We start from the raw sequence: 17086 nt of genomic DNA on the forward strand, positions 1-17086 counted from the left end.
TGTTGCACGTCCTTCCCATCTCTGTCTCTCTGTCTGGCTAGCCTGTACAAGTCCTTCTCTCCTTCCTTTGTGTCTAACCTGTCATATAGCTCATCGTAGGCTTTCTGTTTGGCCTTTGCCACCTCTCTCTTCACTCTACGCTGCGCTTCCTTGTACTCCTGTCTACCTTCCTCAGTCCTTTCTACATCCCACTTCCTTTTAGCCAACCTCTTCCTCTGGACGCAGTCCTGTACTTCCTCATTCCACCACCAAGTGTCTTTACCGTCTTTCCTCTTTCCAGATGACACACCTAGCACCTTCCTACCTGTTTCCCTGATAATCTCTGCTGTAGTTTCCCAGTCATCTGGAAGCTCATCCTGACCACCCAGGACCTGTCTCAACTTCTGCCTAAATTCCTCACAAGTTTCTTCATTCTGTAGCTTCCACCACTTGGTCTTCTTTTCTGTTTTCCCTCTCTTCTTCTTCCTGACCTCCAGTGTCATCTTACACACCACCATGCGGTGCTGTCTGGCTACACTCTCTCCTACCACCACTTTGCAGTCATTAACCTCTCTCAAATGACCTCGTCTACATAGGATGTAGTCCACCTGAGTACTCCTACCTCCACTTCTGTATGTCACTCTATGTTCCTCTCTCTTCTGGAAGTAAGTGTTGACTACAGCCATTTCCATCCTCTTCGCAAAGTCCACCACCATCTGTCCTTCCAGATTCCTTTCCTTCACACCAAACCTGCCCATCACCTCCTCATCACCTCTATTGCCCTCACCAACATGCCCATTAAAGTCTGCTCCAATAACAACTCTCTCTCCTCTGGGGATACTCTCTATGACCTCATCCAACTCACTCCAGAATCTCTCCTTCACTTCTAACTCACAGCCAACCTGTGGCGCATACCCACTGACTACATTCACCATCACCCCTTCAATTTCTAACTTTAGGCTCATCATCCTGTCTGAGACTTTTTTCACCTCTAGAACACTGTTTACAAACTCCCCCTTCAGAATCACACCTACCCCGTTTCTCTTCCTATCAACACCATGATAGAACAGTTTGTATCCTCCTCCAATACTACGTGCCTTGCTGCCCTTCCACCTTGTCTCCTGCACACACAGTACATCTACCTTCCTTCTCTCCATCATGTCTGCCAGCTCTCTGCCTTTCCCTGTCATTGTGCCAACGTTAAGAGTCCCTATTCTCAAACCTATGTTCCTGCCTTTTCCCTTCTCTCTCTGGCCACGGACCCTTCTGCCTGCCCTCTTTCTTCGACCAACAGTAGTCAAATTTCCACCGACACCCTGTAGGTTAACAGCATCGGTGGCGGTCGTTGTTAACCCGGGCCTCGACCGATCCGGTATGTCTAAAGTGTTGTGGATGATTCGCATGGTTATTTTGGCAATTTTTACGCCGGATGCCCTTCCTGACGCAACCCTCTCTATTTATCCGGGCTTGGGACCGGCACAGAGGCAGCTGGCTTGCAACCCCTGTGGCTAGATTAGTAAAGAAATAATAATAATAATAATAAATAAAAATAAACGAATTAATAAAACACACAAAAACCCAACACATACATTAAAATCAAAACAAATGAAATTAGTTGTTAAAATTTTATAAAATCAAATAAAAACATGTGGACAAGAAAAACTATGTAAAAGCTTTACTAAAAAGATGTGTTTTAAGTTTTTTCTTAAAAACCTCCACAGTGGCTGAAGCCCTCACGTCCTCAGGCAGGCTGTTCCACCGGCGAGGCCCACAGTGCTGAAAGGAGGCCTCGCCGTGGGTTTAAGTTCTGACCTTTGGGACCACCAGCAGACCTGCACCTGTGGACCTGAGGGCTCTGGGACGTTCATAAACTAAATAAGTAAATCTGATAAAAATGAGGGTCCAGCCATCTCACCATTCACAGAAAGCTTTTCCAGCACGGTTGCTTCTCTGTGTGATGGAATATGTATGTACTTTAATTGCAGGGAGTGTTTAAGATGTACCACACTCAAAGTATCTGAATAGTATCTAAAAGAGTTTCGTTGAGAGCCTGACATTAATTTATCATAGCCTGAAATAACATAACATAATAATTTAAAATGTTCATTCTGTCTCCGTGTCCACTCCAGTCCAGCAGGTGGCGTCAGTGAGCTTTATAACTTGTTGTGTGGGCATGGAAATGAAGAAGAAGCACGCACGCGGGCAGACTGGCATCGTTAGCTTCGAGCTTCGGGCAAGGGGGATTTCACCGCGGAGTGTCTGATTTTGTTTGTTTGTTTTTAAGCCGAACCCCGCGACAACAGCGATGTCTTCAGTCGAGTTTCTGAGAGAGTTTATCAGCGAGAGGCTCGACGCTGCTGCGGAGAGGATCCTGGCCCGGTACGAGAGAACCGTGGAGGAGTACGAGGAGAAGAGCGAGCGACGCCGGAGGCAGACAGACATCAGCTGGAGCCCTGATCAGGTCCAACCGCCCGCTTTAGGTAAGGTTTCCCTCTGTTCATGCTCCGGGAGATCTGGCAGGAAGAAAGTGTTTTGGTTTTCTTTGAAACATAAAATAGCATTTTTAAAAAATTCATATTTTTTTCTGTATAGAAGCCGAAAAGGACTACGGGTTTTCTTTTAGTGTGTGACAATTTTCTCGTTTTCATAACCAACCGGATCATCTCGTTATAATCAGGGAAAGAAAGAAGCATTTTTGGCTTCTGATCTGTTGTTTTCAGGAGTATTTTGACCTGAAATTCCAAATGTTCCTGTGCTTCAGTGCCATGTAGGGGGGAGATGTCATGGGATGATCCTGAAGCACAGGCACCTTTTGTGTCTAACAGGAACCACACCAGCAAAGATCCAGGGTTAGGACACAGGTGAGGATGTGAGGGATTTCATGAAGTGCTTCCTGTGCAGTTTGAGGAGAAAACCCACTTTTATGAGACGCCGGGGAAAAAATATCAACTGGAAACCATCTTCACTGAGAAAAACGACTCTGGATGATTAAAAGAACAGTTTGAGTTCAAAATCTCAGCTGATGATGTCACGTTTTGCTTTCTAAATCAACTTTGTCCATCAAATGATTCCGTTTGTTTATCCATGTTCTTCATCATCTACTCAGCCCTGATGGTGATGATGATGATGATGTCTGTGCTCCCTGCAGTCCTCCCCCAGGATTCTATGAACGCAGACGGGGAGGAGAGGAGCTCCGAGGTGAAGCAGGAGGTAGCCGAGGCGTCGCAGGTGAAGGATGAAGAGGAGGAGCTCAGCATCGCTCCGGACGAGGAGCCACTGGACGTGAAGCAGGAGGCTGACGCCGCGATGAAGACTCCTGAAGGGGAGTAATGGTGCTCCTAATGCCGGAAGCTCCACCTGTTCCGGTGTTTGTTGCTCCTCTAGCCGTTGACGTTCGACAGACTGAGCAGCTTCAGCGCCAAACGGCAGCTTTCACAGCCGACCTGCTGCCACCCTCAGAACTCTGGATGCTCGGGGACGTTCCTGCTTGAAACGTTCAAATCTGGATTTGTAGGTTTTAGGCGGAAAAGTAAAATGCAGGTCCTGGAACGCTGCACTGAGGAGTCCATGTGGAGAACATTTGAGCTCAGTCTGCCCTCTGCTGCTGGCTTTGTGGTCCTGTCAGAGGTGAAAATCCAATCCGAAAATCCGAATCGAAGGGGGAGGAATGTTTTCAATAAAGCCAGAATTTCCACTCATCCCGCTCATTCGTGGGGGGCGTTAACATCCTCATTCCTGCATGTTTTCCAAGAATAACTGCTCTGCCGCGTCCTATTGGCTGACCTAATCATCACACACCGAACACATCGGCCCTTGAGGCCTGGAACTGCCACCCCAGCTCTAAAAACCTTTTCTGAGCACATCGGCAGATCTGCATTCACTGAAGATGGTAAAAAGTCCTAAGTGACCTAAATCCTTTAACCCTTGTTCTATCTTGTGGGGTCCAGATGACCCCACTCCCAACGTTAATGTTGGGAGTGGGGTCATCTGTACCCCACAAGATAGAACAAGGGCTGGAAGGACTGTTGGTTTCCAAACCACATTTCTAGTTAAGGAAAAGACTGGATGACTACAATGAAGGATAATGCAAACAGGAAGTGGCTTCTCAAAGGAAACTTCCTGTGTAACCCCCACCTCTGGAAGAATCACGGCTGACTTCGGTGGAACGTAATGTTTCTGACCTCACGGCCGGACAGGAACGTCAAGCTGGACAAACCGAGATGAACGTTTAGTTTCAAATGACCTATTGCCTTTAATAAAAGGTTTTAAACTTCTATTCTTTTGCTTTGGATGTGAACAAACTGACATGGAAAAGAAAACTTTATTCCCAGATCTCCACAGGAAGAATGTGAACTTTGAGCTTGTGCTTTTTTTTAAAAGTATTTTTAGTGTCACATTTAAATGAGTTTACCCAACATTTCATCATGAACTGATCAACCGCCTGCTGGTTGTTACATTTTCACATCACCTCTGATTTTACCATGAAATACATTCTGTGTCTCATCACTGAATGCTCACAACATACAAGAAAAACTGTTTCATTCATTTCATATCATTTAACCCTTTTTGGTTTTATCCATCCAACCTTTTTTTTAACCCTTTCTTTTTTTAGGGTCACTGGGTTGCTGGAGCCTATCCCAGCTACTGTTGGGTAAAGGCAGGGTTCACCCTGAGCAGGGCACTGATAATCTGAAAGGACACTTACTTGTCTTAGTGCAATAAATGGAAAACAGAAAAATAAATAGTTTTTATTTATCTTCAGTTTTATCACATAACTGACTGCAAGCCAAAGCCCAACTTTATTGTTCCCACGGAGCAAAAGCATGTTTTCCAGAAAACAAAATGTGGTTCATGTTCCATCTATTACTAGAACCTCATCCGTGTAATCATGCTATTTTATGAGTATTATAGGTGTTTTATGATTTAGGTGTTTATCCGGACTGTGAATTTGACACCAGATGGCATTTAGAGGAAAAAGTTGGTACACTTCAAATATTGCCGCACTTTAACCCTTGTGCTATCTTAGATGACCCCACCCTTACTTTGACATGTTCTCCCTACCATGATAAAGGTGGAAAGATTTCATGTAATCCATGGACACCAGTGAAGATCACAAATCATTGAAGAAAAAAGGTTCAGAGCACTGTCTAGTGGGTCTGGATGACCCAATGTCAAAGTGTCTAGGATAGCACAAGGGTTAATTATGATGATGCCGTTTTAGCTCAAATGTAGAAGAAATGTGTCATTTTTTTGGACGTAGTTTCTGCAGATCGGCACTAGTTCATTAGAAATTCATGTCCAAATTGTGGGTGGACTTTTTGGCATGAAGCAAGTCCACCCCCACTTTCCATCACCCATCTGTTTACATTCTCTCCCACTAGCTTACAGCCCCTTTACAAACTAACATTAGCGGAGCAACAAAAATGGTGTCCAATGTTAGGGCTATCCAGCCGTACAGTTTAGACCCAGAGGAAAACAAAGACGTTCATGGATCTGTTTGTCTGACAGTGAATGCATCAGAATGGAGCAGAGCAGGAAGACTGTGGCCTGCTGACTGTAGCTTCAAACCACAATCTTTTTCTAATGGTATTTTTTCATCCTGATTCACAAATATTTGAACGGGGAAAGACTCAGAAATATAATTTTAGTATACATTTTCTTTATACATGTCCTCCATCATCAGAGAAATTTCACAAGAACAAGGTATAAACACCCAAAACTCAATTTCCATTGAAATGTTAGGGGACACAAACTTCACACGTTGCCATTTCGGTGACTTTTTATCCAAATTTGGCAACCTTCAGACGCCTCCAGTAAGTATATTTTATTGAAAGCCACAAATGAAAAATATGTCAGGAGGCTTTTTCTCAAATAAAATGTCAATAGAGAATGTAGTTGGAACATTTCTAGTCTGTGAAACCTGCACAACCTGGTGCATCTGATCCCTAGATGCATCCAGGGTGAGGAGACAGCTGCTAACAGAAGACGTCTGTGAAAGTGTGGACTGAGGAGGGAGCTGAGAGACTTCAGTCTGAGGTGCCCAGACCACAGATAGGGAGATACTGCAGAACTCCCAGAACATCGACGGCCCGACCCACTGCATCACTGAATTACATTAACTTGTCTCTCTCTTCACACATCCCCCGTCCCCCATTCCCCTCCCTTACATTGGGTGAGTTGAGGTGAGGAGGGATCTCGGGCGGCTGAAGAGCAGGAAAGCTGATGGTATCAGCCCCCAGCTGCTCAGGAACTGTGCAGACCAGCTCTGCCATATACTCTGGTACATCTTCAGCCTGAGCCTTAGCGTGGAAAAGGTCCCAGTCCTGTGGAAGACCTCCTGTGTGGTCCCAGTCCCCAAGACCCCACACACAGAGGAACCAAAGCACTATAGACCTGTTGACTTGACCTTCCACCTGACGAAGACCGTGTAGATGGTCATCTGTAAGAACCTCAGCTCTGTGGTGAGCACGGCGACTGACCCGATGCAGTTCTCCTACAATCCAAACATTGGGATGGATGACAGGTCTTCTACCTGCTGCACCGGGTGCTGACTCACCTAGAGACCACCAGGACCATCAGGAACTTTGGGAGCTGGTGTGAGAGCAATCACCTGTGCTTAAACACCTGCAGGACAGATTGACCTCAACAACAAACTGGACTAGTTCCACAACACCGATGACCTGTACAGGAAGGTCAAAGTCACCTACAACTTCTGAGGAACCTGAGGTCCTTTGGAGTGTGCAGACCTCTACTCAGAACTTTTCATGACTGTGGTGGTGGCCTCTGCCTTTTCTTACACTGTTGTCTGCTGGGGGGTGAGCAGAACTGACCAGAACTGAATAAGCTGGTCAGGAGGGCCAGCTCTGTCCTGGGCTGCTCGTTGGACTCTGTGGAGGAGGTGGGTGAGAGGAGGATGTTGACCAAGCTCAGATCCTTCATGGACAGCAGATCTCACCCACTGAACCCGTCTGTGAAGGGACTGAGGAGTTCCTTCAGCAACAGACTCAGACATCAACAGTGTAGAAACGAGTGCTACTGCCAACAGACTGCACAACTCATCTGTGTGACCAGGTCATCAACATTTGCACAAATGTGCCCAATTATTATGTATCTATTTGCTTATTTGTTTTTTAAAATCTCATATCTGGTGAGCTGTAACTGTACTATCACTTATTTTTTCTTTCTTTAAGCTACCATGATGAGTGAATTTCTCCCTGTGAGATAAATAAAGTTCAGTTTAATTCGGGTTTCTTCTAATTAATGAAAACGTGTAGTTTTTGTGGAAGTTATGACGCGGAACCAACAGAGCGCAGTTTGTTGTTTCTGAGGGACACACTTATCTGACGGACCTGAGCCTCTGGCGCCATGAAAGGAAATGTTGGTTTGTTTTCCTTTTTGTGGCTGAAATATTGACAAATTTAGGAACTGGTTTTATAAAAGGAAACATCATCTGGTACCGGAAGAAGGTCGACCGGCGGCGCAGACTGCAGGATTTCCGCCGGAAACGCCAGCTTCAGGTTCGTGACGTTGTTGTCTCTAGGTTGAAGTGCATCTGACAGGAGTGAGCACGCGCGTGCACGTGTCGATACCTGCTGTCAATCCGCCCCCCTCACTCCATTTTTTTATTGATTCAGAAACAAGGTGACATACATCAAAAGAACAGGGGACAATAAACTATACATCAAAAGTTCAAAGTAAACGCCAGGGGATATACAAGCAAGAAAATAAACTTATATTAAATTATAAAGCTGAGCAAGGTGCTATGTTTTAATTGCTTTTTTGTTTGTACTGGGGAAAATGGAGTGTAAGTAACATCTAATTTGGGCTAGTAAATCAAGAAAATTAGGAGCTTTATAGCTGAATTTAGATTTGTGAATGTAATACTTGGTTAATAAAATCAGAAGATTTATTAAATAAAATTAAAAAAAAATAAAGTATTATCGTAATTAACGTAACCAAATAAGATGTTTTTCCATGTTAAGGTAAAATGTGGATAAATTTGAGCTTTTATCAAGTTTGTTAATTTGTCCCATATTTTTTCAGTGTACTTGCAGGTCCAAAAGAACAGAAAGAAACAGTTTTTATCAATATCCCTTTTTAGCCTTTGCATAAACTGATTTGTTGGATAAAACCTATGAATGATCTTGAATGAAAACTCTTTCACTTTGTTGTTCATAAGACATTTGTTTGGCAGAAGCCAAACCTTTTCCCAACAAACTTGACCATGAAGTGAAGTCCAAAATGTTCTGGCCGGGAATTCCGTTTTTAGCTCCTGCTGGAACAGTCTTCGGATGTCTTTGTTTTGATTTGTCAAAGCAGAGAAGCAGAGTTTTCCGACAGCAGTGTCCGTCACGTGAAGCTGTGGTTGGGGAGCAGATGGAGTCGGAGTTCCTTCATAAAGATAGGTGAGGTTGAGGGAAACGGCATCAAAAACAACCGAAAAGTCCTTCACAGAAACAGGGATCCTGCAGAACTGAAGGAATTCGGTGTAAGTATAAAGTTGACCTTGTTGATTGAATAATTGACTAACTAGTCTGATATTATTATCAAACCACTGTTGGATCAAGATAGCTTTGTTTTTGTAAAGAATATATCTATTGTTCCAAATGTAAAACCTGTGAGGAGAAAAGTTATGTTTCTAAATCATGGACCAAGCAAGTAACATCTGTTTATGAAATGAAGACAGTTTGAATGACACTTTGTCGGGCTTGTATGAGCAGAGCAGTAAAAAGTCGAGCCCATCAACCTGGGAGAAAATGTAATTGGGTATGAAGTTCCACAGAGAGTTCGGATTTTTAAGAAACTTTCTTATCCAATTAATTTTAAAAGTCATATTTAAGGTACTGAAATCCAGGAAGTTCAGCCCCCCCACTAGTATAATCATTCATCAGAACAGATTTCCTTATATGATGAGTTCAGTTTTTCCAGACAAAGTGGCATAGCAGTTTATCAACAGTTTTGCTAACGATGTTACTGACATAAAGAGACTGAGCGGCATAAATGACTCTGGAGAGGCCTTCAGCCTTGGAGAGGAGAATTCGACCTTTAATGGAAAGGTCACGTAAGAGCCAGAGGTTAAACCTCTTTTTCATTTTATCAATAATTGGAAAAAAGTTAGTATTACCTCTATCATTTTCCGTTTTTTATATTATTATACCAAGATATGTGACTGATGTCTTTACAGGAATATTAAAGAGTGAATCCGAATCACAAGATTTAATTGGGAGAAGTTCACATTTTTTCAAATTTAAGGAAAGACCGGATGCTTTGGAAAAAGACTTAATTATATTTATTGCTAATGGAATTTGTGAGCTGTCTTTGAGAAAGAGAGTGGTATCACCGGCGAGCTGACTTACGACAATAGATCTACCAGCGATGGAGATCCCTCGTAATGGACTGGATTAAATGTGGTCACAGAGAAGCTGAGCTACAAGAAGAAATAGATATGGAGATATCTATTCTAGATGTCTAATTCCACGTTTTATGCCTCCCTCACTCTACGAACACAATTGCTCTACCGGAAATTCCGCCTTTTAGTCCTTTAACAAACCAAAATAAAAAACTTTATTGACCAGAACAGACCAGGGGCCCCGCAATGGATTTTGGGCCCCATGAAAATAATTTTCCCAAAATTATTTTCCCCCAACACGGTTTGACATACAATTATGCATTATGATGGAATTTTTTTATACTATTATTATCATCTTTGTGACAAAATAGCACGACAACTGACATGTATAGTGTGGGAAGAACTGAGCACTGAATACAATAGAATTTACTATAGAATTTAGAGAGCATTCTGCTGCACACAGCAGATATTCTCCTTATTACACATTTTCCATTTTATTTTTGTCTGTTAAAATAGTTAAAATTAACTTTATTTAATCATTCTTATGACCGATTCACCTTTGTTTTATGAAATTCTGGTCAAATATTAATATTTGCAGCTGACAGACTGATGCTGCTGTTTCTGCTGATGCTGGTGTACTTGACTCAACTATTATTGAATAAAAACGGCTTGATAAATGTATGAAGGGATCAGCTAACTAATATAGTGAAAGGTAAAACTCCATTTTTCTTGAGCTAATATGGTGAGAGAAGTGAGTTTATTGGGACAAAGTTAATATTCCATCCTTTTCTACCACAGACCCACCTTTTGTCCTGAAATACTGGCTGACATACATTCAACCCTTCAACTCCTTTTCCTCTCTTAATTTCTTTTCCCTCCTTTTTTGGGATCCTGATTTTTCAGACATGTCTTCTCTCCCTCACACAACGTGGGCCGGTCTGTCAAAAACCTCAAAAGTAGGACTGAACCATCTTAAAACAAACATGGGGTATGGGGGGGATTCCTTCAGATGTTGATGTTTCCAAAAACAAATAAAATGTTACCATGACATTGAAAGTAAAATATTTGTGATTACTTACTGTTTTATGACTTACTTCATCATTGTTAGGGGGCCTCTGTGCCCCCCCAGTCTGGGCCCACTCTTACCTTCCCTTTTTGGCACCCCAGTCCAGACAGGTGTAAAATACAGGTAAATGTGGGAGTGAGTGCAGCCTATGAATTACAGAAGACTCATCTTCAATCGCTGGAAGGAGGAGAACAGTGGACAGAGGCAGCTTTTCCTGCTGGATGGATGGAGGGGTGGATGGTGGATTTACTCGATTTTAATGGTTGGGTGCAGGACTGTCACACTGGAAACCTGGGTTGACTCCTCAGGGACGCAATGAGCCAAAATCTCTCCCTGTGCGTTGAAAATACAGGGTTGTGTCAGGAAGGCCATAAAAACTCTCTACCAAACCAGTCGGCGTGGCAACCCCTAACGGGATAGGCCGATAGGTGAACAACAACGCCATACATTTGTCTACAAGCCTTGCAGTGTGTGATGTATCCGCGTGGAGGACCAATCACGTACGGTCTCTTGGAGGCACGTATTCCTGCAGATGGGGATCCGCCGGCTTGGTGTGTCCGATCACACACGGGTTCCTCACTGCTGCTGCTGGCAGCAAACTACAGCAAAAGCATCAAAAGACATGATGTTACGCAAACAGAACAGGGCTGCAGTAATCAGTAACATGCAGTCTATAGGTGGGCATTAATTAATGTTACATATTTTCACCCATTCACACACGGTCACTTTTTTCCATCTGAAACACGTTGCTTCCATTAGAGAGAGTGTAGTTTCTCCAAAAAGGTCATTTCCTTGGATGAGTGAAGATATTCACAGCCCCGTAAACTGGAGCATTTATGGAGGTTCACAGACTTCCTCTGAAAGAGACGATAAATCAGGCTAGATCAGCTTCCTTCCATTAAAATGATCTCAGTAAATAGACCGAATCCAGAAATTCTTTTCAACACGCTCGTTTCTTCCACTACCGCTCAACATCCTAAGCTTTCCCAATTGGATGGTCGCACATTTCTTCAGGGTTTTTGGACAAAGGTCTTGGATCTTGGATGATTATTCTCTACTGAAGAAGATCAAACCCTCTTATACATTTAAACTCAGGTTTTTTTTTCTCACAAAAATTGTAATTCCCACTGATCCAAAACCATTTAGACCAAGTTCAAAGCTTCCTTTTGTCTCTAAAATGTTGGAGAAGGAAGGTGCAGAGCAACTAAATGTGTATATAGAGCAACATCATATCTCTGATGTTTTTCAGTCATGTTTGAGGAAGAATCATTCTACTGGAACAGATTCCCATTCTGGCCGGAAATCGCGTCTTGATCCTGTTGATCACAGCATTATGATCCCAAGTCTTCGAGGTGATTATGGTCTGTCTGGGTCTGTTTTAGCTTGGTTTTTGTCATACCTCAGTGGAAGAACATTTTTACGTCAATGTAAGTTCATTAACCTCTGAAATGAAAAAGAAAATCCATGTCGTGGCGTTCCTCAGGGTTCAGTTCTGGGGCCTGTTTTGTTCATTTTATATACGACTCCTCTTGGGCAGTTAATTAGTAAAGGGCAATGTAGTGCAGAAAAATGACACCTTGAAGCCTCCAGTTGGACTTTCAGTCCAGGTTCTCTCATTTTTTGCCTCTGTCTGTGTTTTTTGTTTGAATATTTATCCCAGACTTTTGTTTGCGTGTTTTTTGTCGTTTCAGTCAACCAAAGATGAAAATCTGTGACCAGGAGCAGAACTGTGATGTGAAGCAGGAAGAAGAAGAACGTCCCCAGATTAAAGATGAAGAGGAGGAAGTGTGCATCGGCCTGGATGAAGAAGAGCAGCTGCATCTGAAGCAGGATTACGAGGAAGAAGATCCAAACTGTCCGCATGATGCTCACAGAGGATCGAGAACCGACCAGGAGTTGGCCGTGAGGAACGGGGGAGTCAGACGTCCGGTGGAGGAGAAAACCCCAAACAAGGACGTGGGTGCAAAACCCTTCAAGAAGAGGAAGTATCAGAGACGGCAGATGGAAAAACGGAGATTTCCGTGTAAAGTTTGTGGAGAGAGTTTTGCTGCTCTGGGCGCTCACATGAGGATCCACCGCAGAGAGAAGTCCTGCATCTGCGAAGTCTGCGGCCGCAGCTTCAAAACTCGCAACTCGCTGACCGTTCACCTAAAGACCCACTCCGGAGAGCGCCCACACTCCTGCCAGGAATGCGGGAAGCGCTTCTGTCAGAAGCGGGACCTGAAGGTCCACGCCTTCACGCACACAGGCGAGCGGCCTTTTTCCTGCAGCAAGTGCGGGAAACGCTTCGGTCAGAGCGGGAACCTGAGCCGGCACATGCGGACTCACACCGGGGAGCGGCCCTTCTCCTGCTCCATCTGCAGCCAGACCTTCTCGCACAGCTCCAGCCTGAAGAAGCACACCGTCCGCCACAGCGTACAGAGACAACACGCCTGCGGCGCCTGCACGCTGAGCTTCCAGGACAAGGAGAGCCTGAGCGTGCACATGCTGAGTCACATCGGGGAGACGCCCACGTCCTGCGAGGAGTGCGGCAAACGCTTCAAACACAGCCACACGCTCAGGATCCACATGAGGATCCACACGGGGGAGAAGGCCTTCGTCTGCAGGCGCTGCGGGAAGGGCTTCAGCCAGAGCGGGAACCTCAGCAGACACATGCGCTCGCACACCGGCGAGCGGCCCTTCTCCTGCAAACTCTGCCCCAAACGCTTCCGGCGCTCTGACGACCTGATGCTCCACATGAGAGTCCACGCCGGGGAAGAAATCCACAGCCCACCACAGACGGAGGAAAAAGCCATTTAGACGCCACGTCACTCCTATTTTTGAAAACCTCACTGCTTTCCCGAAGTAAAAACCTAATAAATATGAACATTTTATGAAGACTTTTTATAAATCCACTGTGTTCTGATGATGGAAACTATGATAGTTTTTTATGATATTTTTTCCCTAAATTGTTCAAAGGCAATGCATTGTGGTCTATATTCCCCAAACTGGTGAGAATTAATGCACACTAGTTTTTCGCAGAGACTTCTGGGAAATTTCTAGGGCACTGGATTTTGGAATTTTAGATTTAAACAGCACAACAAAATAGCGAACAGACTATTTAGTGCACTATGTAGAGAGTAGAAAAGGAATCCGGACACAGTCCCAATTTTTTCACAGATGGGCTTCATGATGCTGCACTCTCTCTGGATGACAGACTGCTAGACCTGAAACTCAGTTAAGACTTATACTTCAGTCTCACATACGGACTTGAAACTTGACTTTAGATTCCATTTTAAATATTAGAGGTTTGGAACTCTTTAACAGAATTTATTTATTTTATTTTGTTTAGCTCCAGGACGTTGCTGTACGGTGGCCCTGAAGTGCAAATCACACCAACAAATCACCCAAAGGAAAAACGTAATAAAGATCACAACGACAGGTAAAAAAGCAAATATAATAAAAAAAAAAAAAAAAAAAACATTTCAATAATATAAAAACAATTAAAAATAAAACGTTTTATAAAAAAAAATGAATTTCCAAAAATAACAGTACCTACCGTTTCTACTTACATAAAAAAAATTTTGGAAAACAAAAGTAATTGACAAAAATGAAAATTCAGTGTTAAAAAAATTGAAAAATAATATTGCCCGTATTTTATGGTTTCATTTTTCAACATTTAATTTTGATTTTTGGAAATTACTTTTGATTTTATATATATATATATATATATATATATAAAGAAGATATATAAATAAAATATAAAAAGAGAGAGGCTCAGCGTTATTTATAATAATTATATTTATAAACAAAAACTTTGCCTGGGAAAAGCGCGCGTGAACTCTTGGTTGGTCACGTGATCCAACACGGAAGTGGAATCCAGTCAATAACAGTGAGAGCGGTTCTCTGTCCGGAACATGTCGAAGTTTTTGGAAGAAATCCTAAGCAGCTTCGTGGGAAAAAAGAAAGCCTCTGTTGTTCAGGATGATCTGCAGAAATGGGGGCTGCGAGGTGAGCACGGTTGTTGTAGTTTTCGAGTTTATTTTTAGTCATCAAAAGGGATTTTTGATCGAAATAGCTCTTTTTGGTGGTCTATTAAAAAACTGTCCGCTTCCCCCTTTTAGGGATCCAGCTCAGAGGATATCAGCTGGACGGGGTCCAGTGGCTGATCCAGAACCTGCAGAACCAGCAGGGATGCATCCTGGGAGATGAGATGGGTTTGGGTAAAACCTGCCAGGTTCGTGTGATCCGTCTGTTTATCCTTGTTTAGTTTAAATATCACATATCAATAATACACATTAAGGCAACATTTACTTGAAAAAAAAATCAATGTTGATCCATCACCAATAGCACTTTATTATTATTTTGTTTTCAGTCTGAGATCTGTTTAGTTTGAGTGTTTTTGTTAGAGAATTCTTCACTTAAAGTTCTACCTTTTGCTCTGTCTACATCACTACAACGGCAGCTTCAAATCCAGTCAGCAAAGATGGAGAAGTGAGGTCAACGTGCTGTTCTTTTTCCATTCTTCCTGGGGGAAGCTGGGGAATATTTTTGAAGTCCAGAGCGCAGTGGAATGTGGTTGAAAGACTCTTTTCAGACCTCTCAATGTTGTTGAGGTACATGTGACTTTACCGGCAGAAGTGGGAGTATAGATCATGGTGGACATCTCTGGTTTTTATAGAGCTGATGGAACTTATTATCAGAGTTTCAAAGTGAGAATGAGGAGCAGAGAAGCTTCAGTCTGAGGAGTGACTTCAGGTCATTACAGCAAGAAGAAATGACCACAGCAGCATGAGCCAGAGGACCCTGCTATGTTCACACCGGGCATGTGACACGCCTTCAAGAACATGCTAAATGCAGGCTCTTGCATGCCCATATGTTCACACTTTACCAGCAGGGGGGGACTTCTTCTTTTTCTACTGTTTTATAGCACATGTTTGCCACCCACAGTTTGAAGAGGCTTGGTGTGAATTGTTGAAGCGGGATAAATGTTGTGACTCTTGCTCCAGGCTTTTTCTTCACAGCATTATTTTGATTAATGAAAGACTTGGTGTCATAGAAATGTCTCCTCTATGATCAATGGTTGACCTGACTTAACCTTTAATGTGCGTTCAATGGCTGCTGTTGTATGTAGTGCCCAAAAAAAAGGTCTTAAAAATGTTAGTTTAAAAGCCGGGAGCCCGGAATGCACGTTCCTGTGCGTTTGCATAGACTTTTCATTGGAAATAGTCACTGGAACATGCGTTGGAGATGCTGGTGAGAATGTAGCTTTGGAGATCCATCCATCCATCCATCCCTTCATTCATTCATTCATTCATTCATTCATTCATTCATTCATTCATTCATTCATCCACTGGACATACTGAATCCTTCTTTTGGAGTCAACCCAGCTTCTATGACTAACACTGGCACCCTGGGACAGGTCGCCAGTCTGTTGCACGGCCACATGCACATGTACACTCAGGATGGTTTAGAGATACTCATTAACCTATGAGGAATGCTGTCAAGACTGTGGGAGGAACCGGAATATCTGGAGAAAACTCACGAATGCATGGAGAGAAGATGCACACCCTTCACAGAATGACCCAGCTGGGATTTGAACCTTTGAGCCTTCTTGCTATGTGAGACGAGAGCGCTAACCAGTTCAGATTTGCTGGAGGAAAATTAAGCCACAAAATTCCAGAGGCATTTCAAATGGAAAGATGTTCTGTGTCAGATCTGTGGTTTTGTATGAATGGAGTAAATATCATGTGTGCTAGAAAAAACAGGTCAATCCCTGGGAGGTGGATGTTAACCTCAGACAGCAGGTTGTTGGTGCAATGAAAAGCAAAGGTACCGTTGATCTTTCAGGGAAGCAGTTTGGTCTTTTGCCGCACTCTATCTGGATGTTTCTGATCTATGATATTCTCTAATGGCAGTAGAAAGACTGATTAGTGTTTTCATCAGGTAGTGACTCTATGGGTGCCATAAGACTTGAGCTGCTCAGCTTTTGTATGGAAGCAAAATGCTGGAGCTCCAGTAACTCGTGTAACAGGAAAGACTGGAGATGACCTCGTTGTCACAGTCCAGCTCCTCTTTAGGGTGCTGGAGGGATTGTGGGAGTTGGCTCATCCAGTCCATATGTGTTTCGTGGATTTGGAGAAGGCATTCCACCGCGTCCCCCGTGGTATTCTGTGGAGGGTGCTCTGGGAGTATGGGGTCCGAGGAGCCTTATTGAGGGCTGTCCGGTCTCTGTATGACCGGAGTAAGAGCTTGGTTCCCATAGCCAGCAGTAAGTCAGACTTATTCCCGGTGGATTTTGGACTCTGGCAGGGCTGCCCTTTATCACCAGTTCTGTTCATAGTTTTTATGGACAGAATTTCTAGGTGCAGCCAGGGGCCAGAGGGGGTCTGTCCTGTTGGCTTCATCAGGCCAGGACCTCCAGTGTGCATTGGGGCGCTTTGCGGCCGAGCGAGAAGCAGCTGGGATGAGGGTCAGCACCGCTAAATCTGAGGCCATGGTTCTCGACCAGAGAAAACTAGTTTGCCATTTCTAGGTGGGTGGAGTGTCCCTGCCCCAGGTGGAGGAGTTGAAATACCTGGGGGTCTTGTTCAGAAGTGAGAGAAGACCGGAGCGTGAGATTGACAGGCGGATCGGAGCGACCTCCGTAGTTATGCTGTCGCTGTATTAGTCTGTTGTGGTGAAGAGAGAGCTGAGCCAAAAAGCAAAGCTCT

At 43.7% G+C, this 17086-nt stretch overlaps 3 protein-coding genes across 7 annotated transcripts in view; all 3 read left to right on the forward strand.

Moving 5' to 3' along the window:
* The first annotated feature begins 2125 nt into the window (after positions 1-2125).
* On the forward strand, positions 2126-4721 carry LOC101163803 (uncharacterized). 2 transcript variants are annotated; one of them, XM_023954078.2, is made up of 3 exons: positions 2126-2459; positions 2741-2840; positions 3128-4721. In XM_023954078.2, the coding sequence occupies exons 1-3, from the start codon at positions 2285-2287 to the stop codon at positions 3216-3218; spliced, it is 366 nt and encodes a 121-aa protein (XP_023809846.1). In that variant the 5' UTR covers positions 2126-2284; the 3' UTR covers positions 3219-4721. The 2 variants fall into 2 exon arrangements, with proteins under 2 accessions (XP_023809846.1, XP_023809847.1); XM_023954079.2 differs by lacking the exon at positions 2741-2840 and having other exon boundaries at positions 2141-2459.
* A 2557-nt stretch (positions 4722-7278) lies between these two features.
* LOC101159573 (uncharacterized) lies at positions 7279-13267 on the forward strand. 4 transcript variants are annotated; one of them, XM_078945716.1, is made up of 3 exons: positions 7279-7496; positions 8299-8467; positions 12086-13267. In XM_078945716.1, exon 3 carries the CDS (start codon positions 12096-12098, stop codon positions 13191-13193), a length of 1098 nt encoding a protein of 365 aa, XP_078801842.1. In that variant the 5' UTR covers positions 7279-7496; positions 8299-8467; positions 12086-12095; the 3' UTR covers positions 13194-13267. The 4 variants fall into 4 exon arrangements, with proteins under 4 accessions (XP_078801842.1, XP_011472121.1, XP_011472120.1 ...); XM_011473819.4 differs by lacking the exon at positions 8299-8467 and adding an exon at positions 11644-11746; XM_011473818.4 differs by lacking the exon at positions 8299-8467 and having other exon boundaries at positions 7280-7496.
* A 934-nt stretch (positions 13268-14201) lies between these two features.
* chd1l (chromodomain helicase DNA binding protein 1-like) overlaps positions 14202-17086 on the forward strand; it is a 30752-nt gene continuing 27867 nt past the window's right edge. The window contains exons 1-2 of the mRNA XM_078945707.1: positions 14202-14384; positions 14498-14610. Coding sequence (XP_078801833.1) covers positions 14291-14384; positions 14498-14610 — 207 coding nt within the window. The 5' untranslated portion in view covers positions 14202-14290. The remainder of the gene's footprint in view (positions 14385-14497; positions 14611-17086) is intronic.

Source organism: Oryzias latipes, chromosome 4, assembly GCF_053564925.1.
Source record: "Oryzias latipes strain Hd-rR chromosome 4, Olatipes_Hd-rR_3.1".
In the NCBI taxonomy this organism is placed as follows: Eukaryota; Metazoa; Chordata; class Actinopteri; order Beloniformes; family Adrianichthyidae; genus Oryzias; species Oryzias latipes.

Excerpts from the sequence above, each read along its gene's own strand:
- LOC101163803 (XM_023954078.2), top strand. The coding sequence starts at position 2,285 with ATGTCTTCAGTCGAGTTTCTGAGAGAGTTTATCAGCGAGAGGCTCGAC. Across the intron at positions 2,460-2,740 it reads GGTCCAACCGCCCGCTTTAG|TGCCATGTAGGGGGGAGATG; the intron begins GTAAGGTTTCCC and ends CCTGTGCTTCAG. Across the intron at positions 2,841-3,127 it reads GATCCAGGGTTAGGACACAG|TCCTCCCCCAGGATTCTATG; the intron begins GTGAGGATGTGA and ends TGCTCCCTGCAG.
- LOC101159573 (XM_078945716.1), top strand. The coding sequence starts at position 12,096 with ATGAAAATCTGTGACCAGGAGCAGAACTGTGATGTGAAGCAGGAAGAA.